The 17,714-nt window shown below is 29.5% G+C and overlaps 1 protein-coding gene across 2 annotated transcripts in view; it reads left to right on the forward strand.

Annotated features, from left to right (window-relative positions):
* LOC113560222 (teneurin-a) overlaps positions 1–16,552 on the forward strand; it is a 36,421-nt gene extending 19,869 nt beyond the window's left edge. Inside the window, exons 11-35 of one of the 2 annotated variants that reach the window (XM_026965988.2) lie at positions 1,458–1,577; positions 1,640–1,818; positions 1,908–2,041; positions 2,826–3,068; positions 3,187–3,352; positions 3,516–3,768; positions 3,843–4,081; positions 5,676–5,833; positions 5,898–6,280; positions 7,572–7,713; positions 7,777–8,034; positions 8,101–8,259; positions 8,503–8,740; positions 8,836–9,095; positions 9,156–9,331; positions 9,396–9,528; positions 9,654–9,926; positions 10,357–10,665; positions 10,729–11,045; positions 11,413–11,554; positions 11,621–11,752; positions 11,811–12,068; positions 12,586–12,763; positions 12,972–13,612; positions 14,977–16,552. In XM_026965988.2, the coding sequence (XP_026821789.1) occupies positions 1,458–1,577; positions 1,640–1,818; positions 1,908–2,041; positions 2,826–3,068; positions 3,187–3,352; positions 3,516–3,768; positions 3,843–4,081; positions 5,676–5,833; positions 5,898–6,280; positions 7,572–7,713; positions 7,777–8,034; positions 8,101–8,259; positions 8,503–8,740; positions 8,836–9,095; positions 9,156–9,331; positions 9,396–9,528; positions 9,654–9,926; positions 10,357–10,665; positions 10,729–11,045; positions 11,413–11,554; positions 11,621–11,752; positions 11,811–12,068; positions 12,586–12,763; positions 12,972–13,612; positions 14,977–15,285 (5,800 nt within the window). In that variant the 3' untranslated portion in view covers positions 15,286–16,552. Of the gene's footprint in view, positions 1–1,457; positions 1,578–1,639; positions 1,819–1,907; positions 2,042–2,825; positions 3,069–3,186; positions 3,353–3,515; positions 3,769–3,842; positions 4,082–5,675; positions 5,834–5,897; positions 6,281–7,571; positions 7,714–7,776; positions 8,035–8,100; positions 8,260–8,499; positions 8,741–8,835; positions 9,096–9,155; positions 9,332–9,395; positions 9,529–9,653; positions 9,927–10,356; positions 10,666–10,728; positions 11,046–11,412; positions 11,555–11,620; positions 11,753–11,810; positions 12,069–12,585; positions 12,764–12,971; positions 13,613–14,976 lie in introns of both variants that reach the window. The other variant, XM_026965987.1, reaches the window with a different exon arrangement.
* The last annotated feature ends 1,162 nt before the right edge of the window (positions 16,553–17,714 follow it).

Raw genomic sequence — 17,714 nt, forward strand, 5'->3', positions numbered from 1 at the left:
CATAGACTTTTTTTTTTTATTACTTTATAAATGTTATAATTTTTAATATAAATAATAATTTTAAATATACATAGGTAATTCAAATTTAAATATTAAAAAAAACTAGTGTTATCACAGTGTTTCAATTGAAGAAATCAAATATATAAGCTGATTGAACAAGGTTTTTGTTAAATAATTAATACCTTCCCTAAAAATAATTAATCATATCCAATTATCCATACAATATAATTGCAACTAGTTAAGACTTAACAATAAAAATATTAAATGGATAATGTCAGTTGGATATTTAACGATATTACGTAATATTTAGGATAGGTGACATAGGCGTACCTATTTCTTTATATTTTAATATTCTTTTTTAAATTATTTATAACGGACTATTTTATAGGTTAGATTTAAAAAAATATCTTTTCTGTTATACGTATGCCACTATTTAAATTGAATTTTTTAGTAGTTTTGTTCGAGGAAGTATTGTGCAATATCGTCGAGTATTGGCCTTCTTCATAAATATAAATATAAATGCATATAACTGGGATATACACAATAAAACAAAACTTTCAATTAAAAATAATATATTTTTCACTAAAATTTGTAGCAAACTTGACACAATATACATATATTATACATGTATTTTAAAGATACCTATATGCAGTGAGAATAAGTATATATCATTGTGTATACATGATAGATGTAAGATATCCAGAAAAGTAGAAATATGGATCAGAAATTTCGAAATTTTAGATTAAAGATAGTTGTATACGCCTTGGTAACGGTGCAATCATAAACAAAGGAATAAAGAAAATGTTTTTAGACTTTTATTTTAATTAATTAAATACGACAAAGTATCAAAAACAAAATAAATCATAATCATGGTTCACGTAATTTTTAACACACGAGTAAATGATTAAAAAAATCAACTTAAATAGTGGTATAAGTATAACGGAAAAAATCCAAAAAATTTTTCATCGAGTACAATATTTTATTTTATTTGTAGTTTTGCTCAACTATGTGTGATACCTATCAATTATCAAGTAATATTCGTTAACTTTTTTAAACGTTCAATAAATTCTTAAAATAAATATTATATGATTGGATACATAACATATTATGTTGGATAGATCTCCGTATAAAATATTTTAAAATTGATATTATAATATACAAAATTAATAATTTCAATTATTTTACAAATATTTCTACACGATTATTATAACTTTAATTACATTAAAAAAAAAACATTACTCACATAACGAGTAACGGCTAAAGTGGTAATTTATTTTCAACACTTAGGTAATTAATAATTGTTTAAATTTGACATTTAAAAAAAAATAAATTTTAACATGACCTACTGTTTCTATTATTTTTGATTAATATTTTAAGAAGAAAATAACATATTATCGACGATCGGCCTATTTAGTAGGTACTAATGGTATTAATATGTCAATGTGTTTTTTCTCTAGACGAGTATCTGTAGTGAGGGGCCAAGTATTGTCACCACAAGGATTGGGTATTATAGGCATTCGAGTTTCAGTAGATCGGGATTCAAGATTTGGATTCACGTTAACTAGGGCTGGTGGATGGTAAATAAAATCAATTCAAATCAATCTCTGTGAATGTATTGATTAAATATGTGCGTGCTTAGGTTTGACGTAATGGTCAACGGCGGCGAAGCAGTGACTCTTCAGTTTCAGCGAAGCCCCTTTAGACCCCAGACCAAAACACTGTATGTGCCCTGGAACCAGATCGTATCCATATCTTCAATAATAATGACCATAAACGAGGAAATGGATTCATATAAAGAATCCACGTTGGACTCAAATGGTAGCATTCATTGACGATTTTTTTTTTTTTTACCAATATCATACATAATCAATAACCGTTCTCATAAATTAATTACCTTATATGTGTAGGTTTAAGTGAACAGAATTCATACAACATAACACCGTGCATTGATCACAAAGAAAATCCACAAATTATATCTACATGGTTGCCAGAGAAAATTGGAGGCATGCCAGGAAAAAGTGTTATATTCGCGGAAACGCAGGTAAAATACCCGACAATAATAGTGTGCGTATATTATAATTATATGAGGACACACGCCTGCATGTATTTTATCTACTTTACAAACATAAATTCGTTTTCAGTAATGTCAATTTGGTGCAATAACCTTCGTCTTTCTATTATATAGATAATTTACCTATTATCAATTTTTTTTCATGTCCAACCACCTTCGTATTTATATATATTATTAGTAATAATGTTATGTTATTCAGTAGAAAGGACTAGATAAATAACAAATTAACAAATTATATGAATATAAATAAAATAAGCAAATAAATACGTACACACTACAATCGATAAATTAATTAATTAAGAGCTACTTAAGGTTATTAAAGTAGTTCATTGTACATGTTACTGTATAGCTTGGGTAGTTTATTAGGCTGTGGATTGTTTATAGTTGTTTGTAATCATGATTCGTAGGTTTGTCAGGTATAGAATCAGGAAAAAAACGTCAAAAGTTACTATTCATATGTTTATATTAGTTCTCTAGATTGATGACTAAATTATTCCCTGTAGGTAAAATGTTCGGCTAATTTTTCCAACCACTCCCTGATCTTATCCATCGAAAGTTTCCACCAATTTACCTTGATCTTGGTTTTTTTCCAGTATTTTCTTACGTAGAGTTAGAACAAATTTAAATACAATAATTTAAAATTATCAATTGTAATATTAAAACTATAAACATTTTCATCAGAAAATTTAAGTTTTGTTAACATAAGTTATTTGAGTTTAGCTGAAAAATGTAAAATTAATATTTTTATTTCTAGTTACTTCAAGAAAGTATTGGTATCCCTGGTTCAAATTTGAATCTAATATATAGAAGCAGCTGGGCAACCGGATATTATTCGTATTTAATTATTCATCTCACTCAATCTGATATATCACCACAACTAGAAGTTGTACACATCTCAGTTGAAATTGAAGGATCAATTTATAATCATAAACTTGAGGCGGATCCTAATTTGAAGTACACGTTTACGTGGGATAAGCGAAATGTTTATAAACAAAAAGTTAGTTTGTTTTATATAGTTAATTTTTAATTGTTAATTTATTCATAATTTATTTACAATATATTTTGTTGTGAGACATTTTATATTTAATGAACATTATTATGTAATGCATTACTAGGTCTATGGAATCGCAAATGCAAAAGTTTCAATTGGTTATGAATATAAGAGCTGTAATCAAATCGTATGGGAAGTTCAGATGGCGGTTCTACAAGGTTTTGATGTGGATATATCAGACATAGGTGGATGGAGTTTAGATGTGCATCACCATTATAACTTCCACGAAGGTAAATTAAATTGTATATTAAGTATAATATACATAGATAATTAATGGAAACATTTAAACATACATTTTGACTTGATAATAATAATAATATTTTTAGAAAAATTTAAATCATTTAAACACTTTTAATCAATACATTGATTTAACACCGACATGTACACTTTTAGGGATTTTACAAAAAGGCGATGGTTCAATATTGTACTTTAAACATCAATATCCTCACACATTACATGTCATAACTGGCACAGGTATGCAGAGACCATTGAATTGCAAGGATTGTAATGGACTAGCGAAGGACACAAGACTCTTATTACCTTTAGCATTAGCCTGTGGTCCTGATGGAAGCCTTTATGTCGGAGACTTTAATCTTATTAGAAAGTTGACATTTGATGGAAGCGTTTTTACAGTATTACAACTTAGGTACTTATTCAGAAAGTTTTAGTACTTAAATATTTAGTACCTATTGTAAAATATGTACAATATATTTTTTTCAGTGCCACTCAAGTATCATATCAATACTATTTATGCTTGTCTCCTTCTGATGGACATTTATACGTTTCTGATCCTGAAAAGCATCAAATACTTCGTGTTTTAACTACAAATTCGGTAGTAGTTGACCCTACAATAAACTTTGAGGTATACGTTGGTTCAGGAGAACGTTGTATACCAGGTGATCAAAGTAGTTGTGGAGATGGTGGAAAAGCAATCAACGCAAAACTCTCGAATCCTAAAGGTTTGGAAATTAATCAATAGTTATTAATATATTATTATATATAACTCATTAAAGAATACAAATTGATTTGCTTAATAGCTATTTATAAGAGAAAATATTAGAAATTTAAAATAACCAATATAACCTATAGTTATTTGTAGATAGTAATTATAATTTTAAATATTGTTATTGATTTAATCGAAGTTGATTCGACTGATTGCACCTTATATGATGCGTTTTATTACCGTATTCTGCATTTTGCGCCTATGACAAAGTATGTAAAATCTAAATTCCCAGCCTGGTTCACATTAAAACTTAAATCAATTACCCTCGCTAAAAAGCAAACTTATGCTCTCTTTCCACACACCATCGGGATGGATGTCATTGTCACAACTGAGGCCGTTGACTTTGCGAAAATACGGCAAGCAGTGGCCTATTGAGAAATAGGGTATCGAATATTCTCGAGCGTGAATATAAATAATTTTTTAGTATTGACAGACTACAATTGCCAAAAGAGATCGACGGCATCGCAAGTACGGAAATACCAAACATATATTTGACTTACACACACTGCCTCCTATTTTACAATCATTCAGCGAATCCAAAGCCGCTTTCTATCTTATGCCGGCTATGTGTGTTGAATATCCTCCATTTGTTGCGTAACTACTCACCAGTTCTCCACGAGCTTGATCTTTTAGCAGTAGCTGATAGAAAAGTTTATATTAGTTTGGAAGGTCCTCCAAAATTTCATCAACGATTCTGCAGACGCGCCCTTGTTCCCTTATCTCTACAACTTTTAATTCTCTCTACGTTTGATCCGCTCTACTACAACTAATTCAAACAATTTAATAAATCACATCATGTGCTTTGCCAACGTCCATTCTTTGTTCTTACATTAATATGGATACGTGGTTCCGTTTCGCTCGTTACTTGCTTATTACTGTACTTTAGACCTGTATAAATATAATAAATAATACCAAAGACCACTTTATTATAAATTGAAATACTCGTTTCCAGAAATAATTTTGCTATTTTATTTCAAACGATTACAGTTCTAATTAAAACGTAGAAATGATACTATAAACATTGACTGCTAATAATTATGTGATAAATAATTTGAAAAGATTATTCTTTTTTAAACTTAATAAAATAATAGGTACTCCATATTTACTTCAAGTTAATTTCAACTTGGTTGAATTATGATATAAACTTATAAATTAATAATTAATAAAAAGCTTAATTTAAACAAATTGAAAAATATGTAGGTATTTAATATAAATAATATTATGTGAAGCACCAGCAATTAAAACAAAACAAATTAATTGTATTATAACTAGATATAAACGTGTGAACTTATTTTAAAATTAAATATTAAGTCAAGAACCTCCGAAATTTCATTCAGAATTAGTTTTAATTATTCTAAAGAGTCATAATATCTAAATATCATATTATACGTATTCAATAATGAATAAGTTATTCATATTAATACTTTATTAATTTTTATTTATTCAAGATTTTATTATTTCAAAATTTAAACAATTAAAAATGCATCTATACTATGTTAAGTTTGAAGTGATTTTATAAACACTGAACTTTTTAAATTTTCTATTTTTAGGTATTGCTATATCTTCCGATGGGACCATGTACCTAGCTGATGGTACTAATATTAGAGTGATTACTCCTGATGGAAATATTCATACATTGATCGGTCATCATAAGCATAACAATATTTGGCAACCGATGCCTTGTAAAGCTGCGGTGCCAACTTCACAAGTATGTAAAAAATTATAGGATCTCAGTGATATTTATTTTTTTAACATACCTATTATTATATTAGGTACAACTTCAGTGGCCTACTAATTTAGCGTTGAATCCTTTGGACGAAAGTTTGCATATCACTGACGATAGAGTAGTTTTAAAAGTGACTAAAGACCATCGTGTCAAAATAGTGGCAGGATCGCCATTACATTGTTACTCAGGTAATGAAGTAGACAAGGGTGGAAAAGAATCAACATTGCACGAAAACCAAGAAGTAATGACAGAATCATTGAAGGCCACTCAAACGGCTTTGGGCACTATTCTGGGCATAACATTCAGTCCATATGGTGATTTATATATAGCCCAAAGTGATTCACGAAAGGTCAACACTATCAAGGTGGTCAATTCTGCTGGATACATATCACACTTTGCTGGCTATCAGCAAACTCAAAATCCTCAAAAGTAAATAAAAAAAGACCTTATCACAAAAATTAACACAAAGAATCCTATTAAAAAAAAGAAAAGATTTTTCAATATTAAAAATTTCGATCAGTAGGTACTATCAACTAGTAAACACAAAACTACCCTATCAATTTAAGTTATTTGTATTATAAATTACTAAGATCAGTATAAGTATTTTAAATAATTGTGAATAGATGTGATACGAATAAAAAATATTTATATTTTAAATTACGTTTTAAAAAAATCTCACCGATAAAACAGTTTCTGGTTTATAAAAAAATAAAATACTCATGCTATTATAAATTATTTTTTAGATATAAAAACAACTAATTTTGCTAATAAATATTATTTAATAGTTTTTTATACAATTATGGTTGATAAGCAACTGAAATAAAATACATAATGATACCTAAGTAGAACTTGTGGGTTCAAAAATGATCTACAGTGCACATAATACTCTATATTATGATCTGTTTTCTGAAACATTTCTCTCTCTCTCTCTCTCTCTATTGTTTCTATACGTATGTTGATTTGTGGCCATTCTCCATTCTTCTCTATAATCTGCTTTCCTTTGCATTTCCACGTATGAATTGCATCCTTGGTATTATCAGTTGAATACTTGAATATATTATAATCTTGATCTTTTATGGATCTTCCCCTTTAAGCTTCTTTCTATAGGTAATCAGTTTTAATAATCCTTCGTACCACATTATTAAATTTAAAATGAGTTTATCCATAAAATCTATTTTATCCACATCGTTTCGACGAATAATTTTCATTAATTACTAAGAAAATCCTTATCATTGCTTATATTATCTTCTACAGTACAATGTTGATCAGCTAATATACATTTTCTTTAAGATAGACTGAAGTATCATTTTCGTTAAAATTCACTGATTTAACATAATAAATAGGAACCGACATTTTTATTTCATATATATATATATTATCATTGTATAGGTACAATGATTAATTTATTACTTAGCTAAAATTATTAATATTTATTTTAACATTTTTCGCTAAATAAAGTAACAAGTTTTATAATATGTCGGAAAAATGTCGTTACAATCATACAATTATTTCTTATAAAACTAGATAAATAGTAAAACATAAAATAGGTATTAATACATACCACTGAGTAATAACGGAATTTCATTTGATAAGTTATATTAAAAATATTATACCCCAAAATGTTAAATAGTGTGATATTTTTCTTTTTTCTTTATACGTTTTACTAACATTTTTAAGGAAATAAAATAAAATAATTTATTTTAATTTTATGTTTACTTAGGCAGTGCGATTGTGACAGTTTCAATGCTACTTGTCAATGCGGTAATGGGTCCCGGGAACATCTTCTATCGATTACTGCAAAATTTACAACGATTTCAGCTATTATAGCATCTCCAGATGGTGTACTTAACATTGCTGATCAGGTAAATCATAATTAATCGTATTTTAAAATGTATTTAAAAATTAATTTATTGAAACTATTTTAGGGTAATCTTCATATACTCGCTCTAAAACCATATTTGCCATCACATGCTCTGAATGGAGAGTATCAAATACCATATCCTGCCACTGGAGAACTTTATATTTTTAATAGATATGGGCAACATACGGAAACCCACGATTTAATGACTGGTCAAATAAAATATACATTCCTATATTCTAAGAATACGAGTTTTGGAAAATTATCAACTGTAACAGATAGTTCTGGGAACAAAATGTTATTTTTGAGAGACTATAGTAATGTGGTAAGTATATTTAATACATTTTAATTTTTATACATTTCCTTAAAAATATGCATATTGTTTTGAAAGGTGAGTGCTATAGAAAATTCACAGGATTATAAATCTGAACTTGTGATATCTGGTGCTGGAAATCTCGTCAAATTTTCAGAAAAAGGGCGATCAGAAATAACATTTAACTACGATAGTAGCACTGGTCTTCTTACAAGTCGTTCTGATTCTACTGCAGAAGTACGTTCATCAATTACTAAAAGTCTTGATTTAAGATGATAAACAAAATAATTAAATATAATACAAATCTCCGCACTTCATTTATTTTATAAGTATTTTATTTGTAAACACATAACAAAAAATACAGTTAATTACCAAAAATATATTTTGAATGTTATCTTTAAAAATTAATTTTAAAGATGATTATTAATAACTAGTACTACATATATATTAAATGTTTGTTATATATTTTAATTTCAGCAGGGTGGATCGCTATTCATTTATAATTATGATAAATTAGGCCGTTTAGTTGATGTTGTGCTTCCAACGGGTGAAGTTTTTGAACTTTCATCTCATATATCAATGGAAGATGATGGTTTTGAAGTTAACATTCTTACACCTTTGCATAACCCTATAAGTATGATATCATTAGATGGCCGCAGAGATCATATAACCATTAAAATGGAGGGAAATGATTACAAAAAACTTATAGTGAAAAATAGTAAGTCTTCATTTTTTATAGAATAACACATGCCTAATACGCTATAATAGGTATAATAATAGAATAAATAATAATGTCTTATTATTTTTTTTTAGGCGCTTCTGCTATTAGTGAAGCTATTAGTTTCAAAAATGGTTCATTTATGTTCCGCTCCAGATCTGGAGAAGTAGTGCAATGTTTTGCGGAATCTAAACATCCTATATTAGAACTGTCTTTGCCGGTAGAAGCTGAGATGTTGCAAGTTTTTAATAGACAAATTTCATCTAGAGGTACTTTGTCAAACATTGTATTGTGGACGTATTCCCTCGTCGGAGATGCGGGCTCTACGAAATTCATTATCAGAAGAAAATTGACTGTAAATATTTAATTATAAAACAGGAATATCATTTACTATTTATTATGCATTTTTGTTTAGATTAATAATAGTTCCGTTCTCATAATTGATTATAATCAATACACAAGAATTGAGACAGTTTACAGTAGTGATAAGCCATCAACTTCTTTACTCAACATTGCATACAGCCAGAATGGCCTACCTTTATCCTGGACAATTGGTCACTCAAAACACAGTGTTAATATAACATATGATAGGTGATAAAATTAAAACAATTAAATTTCTTTGAAAATTAGCATAATCATAAAAATTTTGTTATAGATTCAATCGCCTAGAATCTTGGAGTTGGGGTGCAATAAACGAGCAATACAAGTACACTCATCATGGTTTGTGTATAGAAAAGTTATTGAGTCACAGAGGTCCTGTAAAATATCTTTATAACAACTGGAATAAGGCAAGCATTACTGTTAATAAATTAAGTTTTTTTATTGCTGTTTAAAATTGAAACGAAAGACTTTTAGTACAACCATATAGTCACTGAATTATAATTAATAAATTTAATAATGGTATTTTCAACAGATATCTGAAATTGAACTTTCTACTCACCGAAAGTTTGGATATTTGTATGATGAATCCGGTGGCTTGAAAAATATTGTTTTGCCATCCGGAACTAAACATTCATTTTCATCTCAAACGTCATTGGGATTCATACGGTACACATATACTCCTCCGGGGTCGACACGAGCTTACTTACAACATTATAGTTATACTGGAGCGCTACTTCAAACTGTGTATCCTGGAGATGGTGCCCGAGTACTATACAGATATCGTAGTTCTGGTCAATTATCTCAGGTAAATGTTTGAATGAAATTAGTGATGTTAGCAAGAAATTTTCAGAAGAAATTTTATAACAAAAATCTTTTAATAATTGTTTATGTTCAATTATATTTTGGTTAATTTATGAATAATTAAATAATAAAGTTTATTTAAAAAATGTATATTTATATAATTCACGGAGAATGTAATTGAGATTAAGCTTATAAGGCTTACTTAAAATTAAGAATAAAGTTTTACTAATGAAATATATTACCAAGTAAAATTAAAAAATATTTCAAACTTAATAAAATAATAAGGTGGCAATTAAAATGAAAAGTTAAATTACATACATTTGAAAAGTTTCAGGAGTTAATCTTTGAAATTTCTGAAAATTAATTTATCTTAATTAAATAGAAATTTACATGCAATTATTTTAAAATGTCTTTGATTATATTGTAATATATAGGTAGTACATGGAGATGGTATAACAAAAGTTAAATACTATCCAAACACGCAACTGCCAAGTCAAGTATTAAATATCGAAATGGATTTCGAATATCGATGGGACTACCAATATAACGATGGGTTGTTAATCGAAGAAAGAATTGATTATGGGCCTAAGACTGGTCTTAGTAATGCCAAAATAACATACGAATATGACAGTAATTTCAGAGTGATTCTGATTGAAGGTCGTATTGGTGGACAGAGCTTACCAGAAAATCGCATTGAATACAACCCGATCACTGGTAGCAAACAGCTATTAGGTCAATTTGAGGTGAGTTATTTTTTACAAAAATATATAGAAACATTCAACTACTAAGTAATTATTTATTTATAGCGAAGTACAAACGGAAACATAACACGACTTACCGACGGAACTGGTATATTTAATCGAGTAACAAATGACTATTTCCAAGTGACACACATGTCCGTCACGATACACCAGATGGAAGTTTTCCGCATGGAGTTTATGTATAATCTAGATGGTCGAATTGAACAATCACGTACTTACACGCATAACGTAGGTGTAAACACTTATACAATCGTTAAGAACTACACGTTTGATGCCGATGGGCAACTAATGTCAGTGGAAGCACAAGAGCCATGGAGTTTTAAATATGATCAAAATGGAAATATGCTTGCCATGACGTACAGGTACATATAATAATATTATTATTACATATTTATTCATGTTGACATTAACATAGAACGACCCATTCATACTAATAACTATATTATTTTTAAAACACACACGCTAACTTTTATAAATGCATAAATACAGTCGAGTCACAAATTCGCGATAACTTGAAAAACTTGACACTCGATTTTTTTTTATTCCCTTAGGAATATAAATTATATATAAATTAGATTTAAATATCTCGATTAATACATATTTCGAAGTTCATTTTTATCTCCCTTCAACTTCGAGTTATCGCAACTCGACTGTATATACATTATACATACATAAAAACAAATTAAATATTGCTACAAAAATCTTAATATTTATTTATTTGATATTTAGGGGTAATATGATTCCTATGGAACACAGTGTTATGGATCGAATAGAAAAATTCGGAGAAGGTCTTTATAGGTATAATAACCGAGGACTTGTTGTGCAAAATGCTAGAGAAGAAAAATTCCAATATAATTCTAAAGGACTTCTGGTAATAAATAACATATTAAAAAAAAAAATAAAAAATAAAAACTTAATAATATTCCATTAAAATTAGGTGAGGGCAATAAAAAGAGGCCGATTTGATGTACGATACTTCTACGATCATCTCAATAGGCTTAGTACGCGGAAAGATAATTTTGGAAATGTTACTCAGTTCTTTTATACTAATCATAACAATCCAAATGAAGTAAGTTAATTATATTACAATATTATGTAATTACTAACACATGTTATCCGTTCAACAGGTCAGTAATATATTTAGTCCGAGAGATGGAAAGTTGATGTCGCTAACATATGACGATAGGGGATTTTTAATTTACGCTCAAGTGCATAGATATAAGTATTATGTAGCTACTGACCATTGTGGAACACCTGTCATGATTTTCAATCAATACGGAGAAGGCATTAGAGAAATTATGAGATCTCCATATGGGCACATAGTTTATGATTCTAATCCATACTTATATTTGCCAATTGATTTTTGTGGTGGACTCTTAGATCAGGTAATTATGATAACTAAATCGTAATTGAACAATAATATCGTTACATAAAGAATTTAATTGGTGTTTACTTAAGCTTTTAGAATTATTGGTCATTATTTTTTATAATCTGGAAGTCCATCTACTTTAAGGGGCTCAATTTTCTTAAATAGTTTTTGTTAAAATTACAAATGTAAAATTATACGTGATTTTACTTCAAATTCACTGTGAACAAATCTGGTGATTACTTCAAAAAATCACATAATTTATTTATATTTTTATTTTTTAGTTTGCTTTTGTTTTGAGTTTCTGTTTAAATTGAATCAAACTGACTTGAAGTTACTAAAAACAATGCTGCATAGCGAGCTATATTTGTTAAAAATTGAACTATGAAATATTTTACTAATTTTACTAAATGTATTTATTTATATTCACTACAATAATTAATGATCTGTCATTTAAAAATAAATTCTTTACAATAATTGTTTAAACGTTTCGTTAAATATGAATATAATGGTATTTTGTTTTTAACAAAAAACAGGTTACATCATTGGTTCATATGCCCAATGGAAAAGTTTATGATCCTCTAGTTGGACAATGGATGTCACCTCAATGGGAAGGAATGCTAGCTCGAGCAACAGAACCTCAACAACTACATTTATACAGATTCAATGGCAATGATCCAATAAATGTAATGCCTACTCGACAATACCTTAAAGGTATGTAGTTGAAAAAAATTTCATGTACTTAATATTATATATTGTTTGAAATATGCTACAGTTATAGAATATAACCATTATATAACCATACATTTTGTATTATATTCATCTTTTATACATCTCCAAATCTTAATTATTTTCAGTTCAATAGAATATAGAATTAAAATCATTTTTAAATTATTCTAAAAATAGTTGTAAACTTTTATAGATGAAAAATATTGGTTATCTTTGGTCGGCTACGACTTGAAGCTACTCATGCCTCAGATGCCACAATCCATTTCAACATTCCCGTCATTATTACCATCTATGTCGGCAAGTCTTGGTAACATACCATTGGACATAACATCCGTTTATTTCAATCATTTGACCAAATTGTTGAACAAACGAAAACTCACATCTCTTCCGGAATCCCAAACCCACGCTGACCCGATAATTAATTCATTCAAAGAGAAACCGAAATATTTTGATCCGATGTGGATGACGTTCTACATGAACGATTTAGAAGAGAATGCAGATAGAGGTCCCAAAGCACATGGAACCCAGCCGGGAGCATCTTTAGCACCACTTTTTGGTAACGGTATTCATATATCGAGATCATCGGACGGTCGTGTGATTGTACAAAGCGTACCCAACGCCAATCCAATTTATAAGGATGTGTTCACGTCAGTTTTCAACGATACGTTCTTGTTACCATTCAGCTTAGTAATGCACGGTGCCCAACAAGATGCTTATTACTTCGTTAAAAAAGACATTTGGCATGCTAATGAAGATAAGGCACAACTAAAGAGATTTGGTTCGCAGATGAATACTACTTTCCACGAAAAAGAGTCCGATAATAATTCTGGAAAGGTAAGGACATTAATTTAATAGTATTCCTAGTTTGGGTAGAATAGAGTACGGTGCTTTATCTGTTAGTTTTTCCATCGTTATTTTTTTGCGACGTTGCCATGTTGCTTCGTTGGGAAATCATACGAGGCATATCCAGAAAGTAAGTGTACTAAGGCTCTCACGACCGCAGGAAATATTTTTTTACTATGTTCGCTACACTGCTGTATAGCTTTACTCCTCTTCTTTATAACAAACCATAACAAGTTCAGTATGTTGAAAACTGTGGTCACAAGAATTTTTTTCGTGAAAAATGTCGATCGAGTCTGCCGCCACTTCCTTTGTCCACTTCTCGACCGCCCCCTCACCTCTTCGTCAGTAAACAATTTTTTTCCACCCGTGTGCTTCTTCAGGGAAGTGAACAAATGGTAATCTGAAGGCGCCAGGTCGGGGAATACGGAGGGTGGTTCAAAACATCCCATCCAAATGAGCCCAAAAATTGTTTCACGAATTGGCTATGTGGGGTCTGGAGTTGTGCAGCAGGCAGACTCCTCTTGTTAACAGACCCTTCCTTTTATTTTTGAACACTAGTATTCGGACTGTCTCTTGGTTTCAGGCATATAGTGTGCAACCCAAGTTTCATCTCCAGTAACAATAGACTTGAGAAAATTATCACCCTCCAGTTTATAGCGTTCCATAGAGGTAATGAATGACGGCGTGGATTTCGCACTTGGCGGCAAACTCGATCGACATGTTTCACGAGAAAAATTCTTGTGACCACAGTTTTCAACGTACTGAACTTGTGATGGTCTTGTTATAAACGAGAGGAGTAAAGCTATACAGCAGTCTAGCGAACATAGTAAAAATATATTTCCTGCGGTCGTGAGAGCCTTAGTACATTTACTTTCTGGATATGCCTCGTATATATAATAACCAAAGTATAGACGATAATATCGTATAATTGAAGTTGGGCAAGTTAAATAGAAAAAATAATTATTCAACTTCGTTAAACTGAATATTTACACTTATACTAAATCACAATATTTTTTATAATAAATTGTTGATGGCCTATGAAAATTCTAAACTACCATTCATTTTTAGATTATATTGTATTATAGGGGCTATACTGGGTGTGTCACTGTTTAAATACTTTGCTTAGGGTTTGAAACATGTTCGCCACGCCACTGATGCTAATTGGATGTATGTTACTAACAACTTGAAATCCACTAAAATACAAATACCTAGTTGATATTGTATATAGTAATGATGAGATGTTTTAAGACAAATGTTGTCAATATTACACTTAATTATTTTAAATTTTAAGGCTTGACCCGCCAAAGTGTTCTGATGTTTTCATGGTATCTATATCCCCTTTTTTTCGTTTCCAGATGGTAGATGTGCGAATACATTGTGCGGACACAGTGATAAATTTGCGGTATGGCACGACACTGGAACACGAGAAACAGCGACTGTTACATCACGCCAAGACGTCTGTGATGCGAAAGGCTTGGCATAGGGAACGAGATCTGTTGAGATTGGGTTTACCCACGAACAAAGACTGGTCGGTCGCCGAGATCGATGAAATACTGAAATCAGGCTATGCCAACGGTTTCGACGGTGAATACATCCGAGACACCGAAAGGTATCCGGAGCTGTGTGACGATCCGTACAACATTAGATTCGTAAAGACAAATTAATGTCCAGGACATTAACGTTGCTTTCACAGCTATTTCTGGACTCTGTAAAATGAATTCTTGTTTATATAAATATATTCTTTAAAAAGAAAAACAATCATTAAATTGACCAATACTGTTTGTGTGGTAATTGATTTTAATCATCGACGATCTCAACAGTGTCGTGGGTAGTTTGCCACAGTTACCCTGACGCACAATTCAACCAAAACTGAGATATCGTTGGAAACTACATTATTGTGATTAAAAAATAGGTACCTTAAATGAAATACGACTAGTCAACATCAGATCACTCACATTTTATCCAGTCAACGAGTTGACCTGCAGTATTTGTCTAATTTTAATGCTATATGTGGTTGATTATTATTGTTTGTTTGATTGCCATTATTTTTAGGTTAAAATATTGTTATTCTTTTATAATTTTCCTTATAAATGTTATGTGTATACACCACATATACCAAAGGCTATATTTAAGTAGGGATCATTCAGGTCGAAACACTTGTTCCAGAAACTTTTCAATACATATATTTTTTTTTCATTTTAATACTTAGATGTCTATGAGAATTTATGATACAAATAATACGTTCATGTTATCGACATCTTTTAGATTGCTTAATATGATCCTAAGTACGGCCTTGTGTGTACTGTTTAATGTATTTTTACTTAATTTGATGTTTTCGTTGATTCGTCCTATAGTGATTTAAAAAACAAACTTTTTAAATCACTGTATTTTGCTATATTTATTCAAAATGTTAATATTATTATGGTGTGTTTATGTATATTGTTTATTTTATAAACCTTGAGTTTGTAACGTCCTTATGGTATATTATGGATTTTATATAAGTTAAATAATTTATTTCTACTGGCTCACGATAGAAACCTATTGTTTGATAATGATTCCAATGTTCTTTTATTACAAAGTATATTCGTTTGTACTTAATTTTGCCAAAACGCCATTTAATCAATTTATTTTTATATTTAAATAATATTCGATTTTGTATGATCAACCCTTATTTATTCAATCCCTGGTGACATTTTTTCTTTGTTTTTAAGTGTCCCATGCATTGAATTTTATGTACAGTTATTACCTAATTTACGGCCACTGTATTATAGGTGCCGAATATCAGTATTAATTACCAAAATTATCATTATCGATGATTTAAGATGAACTTACTTGATGTGTCCAGATATTTATAACATTGTAAAAATACTTATTATCAATATAAATATTTAACGAATAAATTTACTGCATTTACATGTATTTTATTTACATAAAAAATTGTATTCATTTATTTGACATTGGTTAAGATATGAAATAATAAGAAACAATAATTAGCTAGCCCTTTTAAGTTTCAGCAGAAAAAATTTTTTTTCTTCATTTTAGCAATTGATGTGGTTAAACTAAGGTATTTTCAATATGTTTAAATATTTTGATAATTTGATACTAAATTAAGATACTTGCTATTGTAATGGCACTCGGGTGTGTACTATTGAAATAATATGCTATTATAATAGCGCTTGGGCAATAATATCAAAATTATTGATGCCATTATAATCACAGTTTGGCTTTGAAATTGAAATTATATTTCACTGTTCAATTTGTTGTATGTTAGGAGGAATTAAAAATTCATTAAAAAATATTCAGTAACAAACTCTTTATTTTATCACATTTTAGTTAATAACAAAAAACAAATGTATGAAAAATAAAAATAAATAAATATAAAATAAATCAGTTCTCTGCTTATCACAAATATAGATAACAAAATTAAAAACAGTCTTCTCTGATTTAACTTATGTAATTATCATGCCTTTCTACCCACCTGTCTAATTGTTTAAATTTTTTTATTATGAAATTTCGCTTCGCTTATACGTTGAAAAAATATAATTAGTTGGTTCCATGATACCTATTGGCTATTATACAGTTACGAATTGATTGAACAGTTGATGACTATGGAATTGATAAATCAAAGAAATGATACATTATCACCCGTATTTCCGAAAAACTCCATGGTGTTGTCAGTACACACAATAATAGCATTATTAAATCGTACATATTAAATAAGTACATAAGTACAAATATTTTGGAACAAATTAGTATCAGTTTTGTGTGCACTGTGTAATGTACCTGCGACTCTCTAATATTTCGAAATAATTATTTATTTGATTAATCAATAAAATTTCAACTTACCCTTACAACTTTTGTAAAAAATAAAAACAACCGAAAATGAAGCAAGCACAAGTTCCACATCTACTGCAATAGTTACACACACAAATTACAACGGAAGCGCATCTACATATGATATTGCTGATATTGGCTGCTGTTTAGATCAAAAGGTTAATGATGAATTAAAATATAAATTACTTACAAATGTTTGGGTAGGTACTTGATGAAAAATTTATGTTTCCTATGTGGCTATGTCAGAAAATAAACATTT

This window comes from Rhopalosiphum maidis, chromosome 3 (genome assembly GCF_003676215.2).
Source record: "Rhopalosiphum maidis isolate BTI-1 chromosome 3, ASM367621v3, whole genome shotgun sequence".
In the NCBI taxonomy this organism is placed as follows: domain Eukaryota; kingdom Metazoa; phylum Arthropoda; class Insecta; order Hemiptera; family Aphididae; genus Rhopalosiphum; species Rhopalosiphum maidis.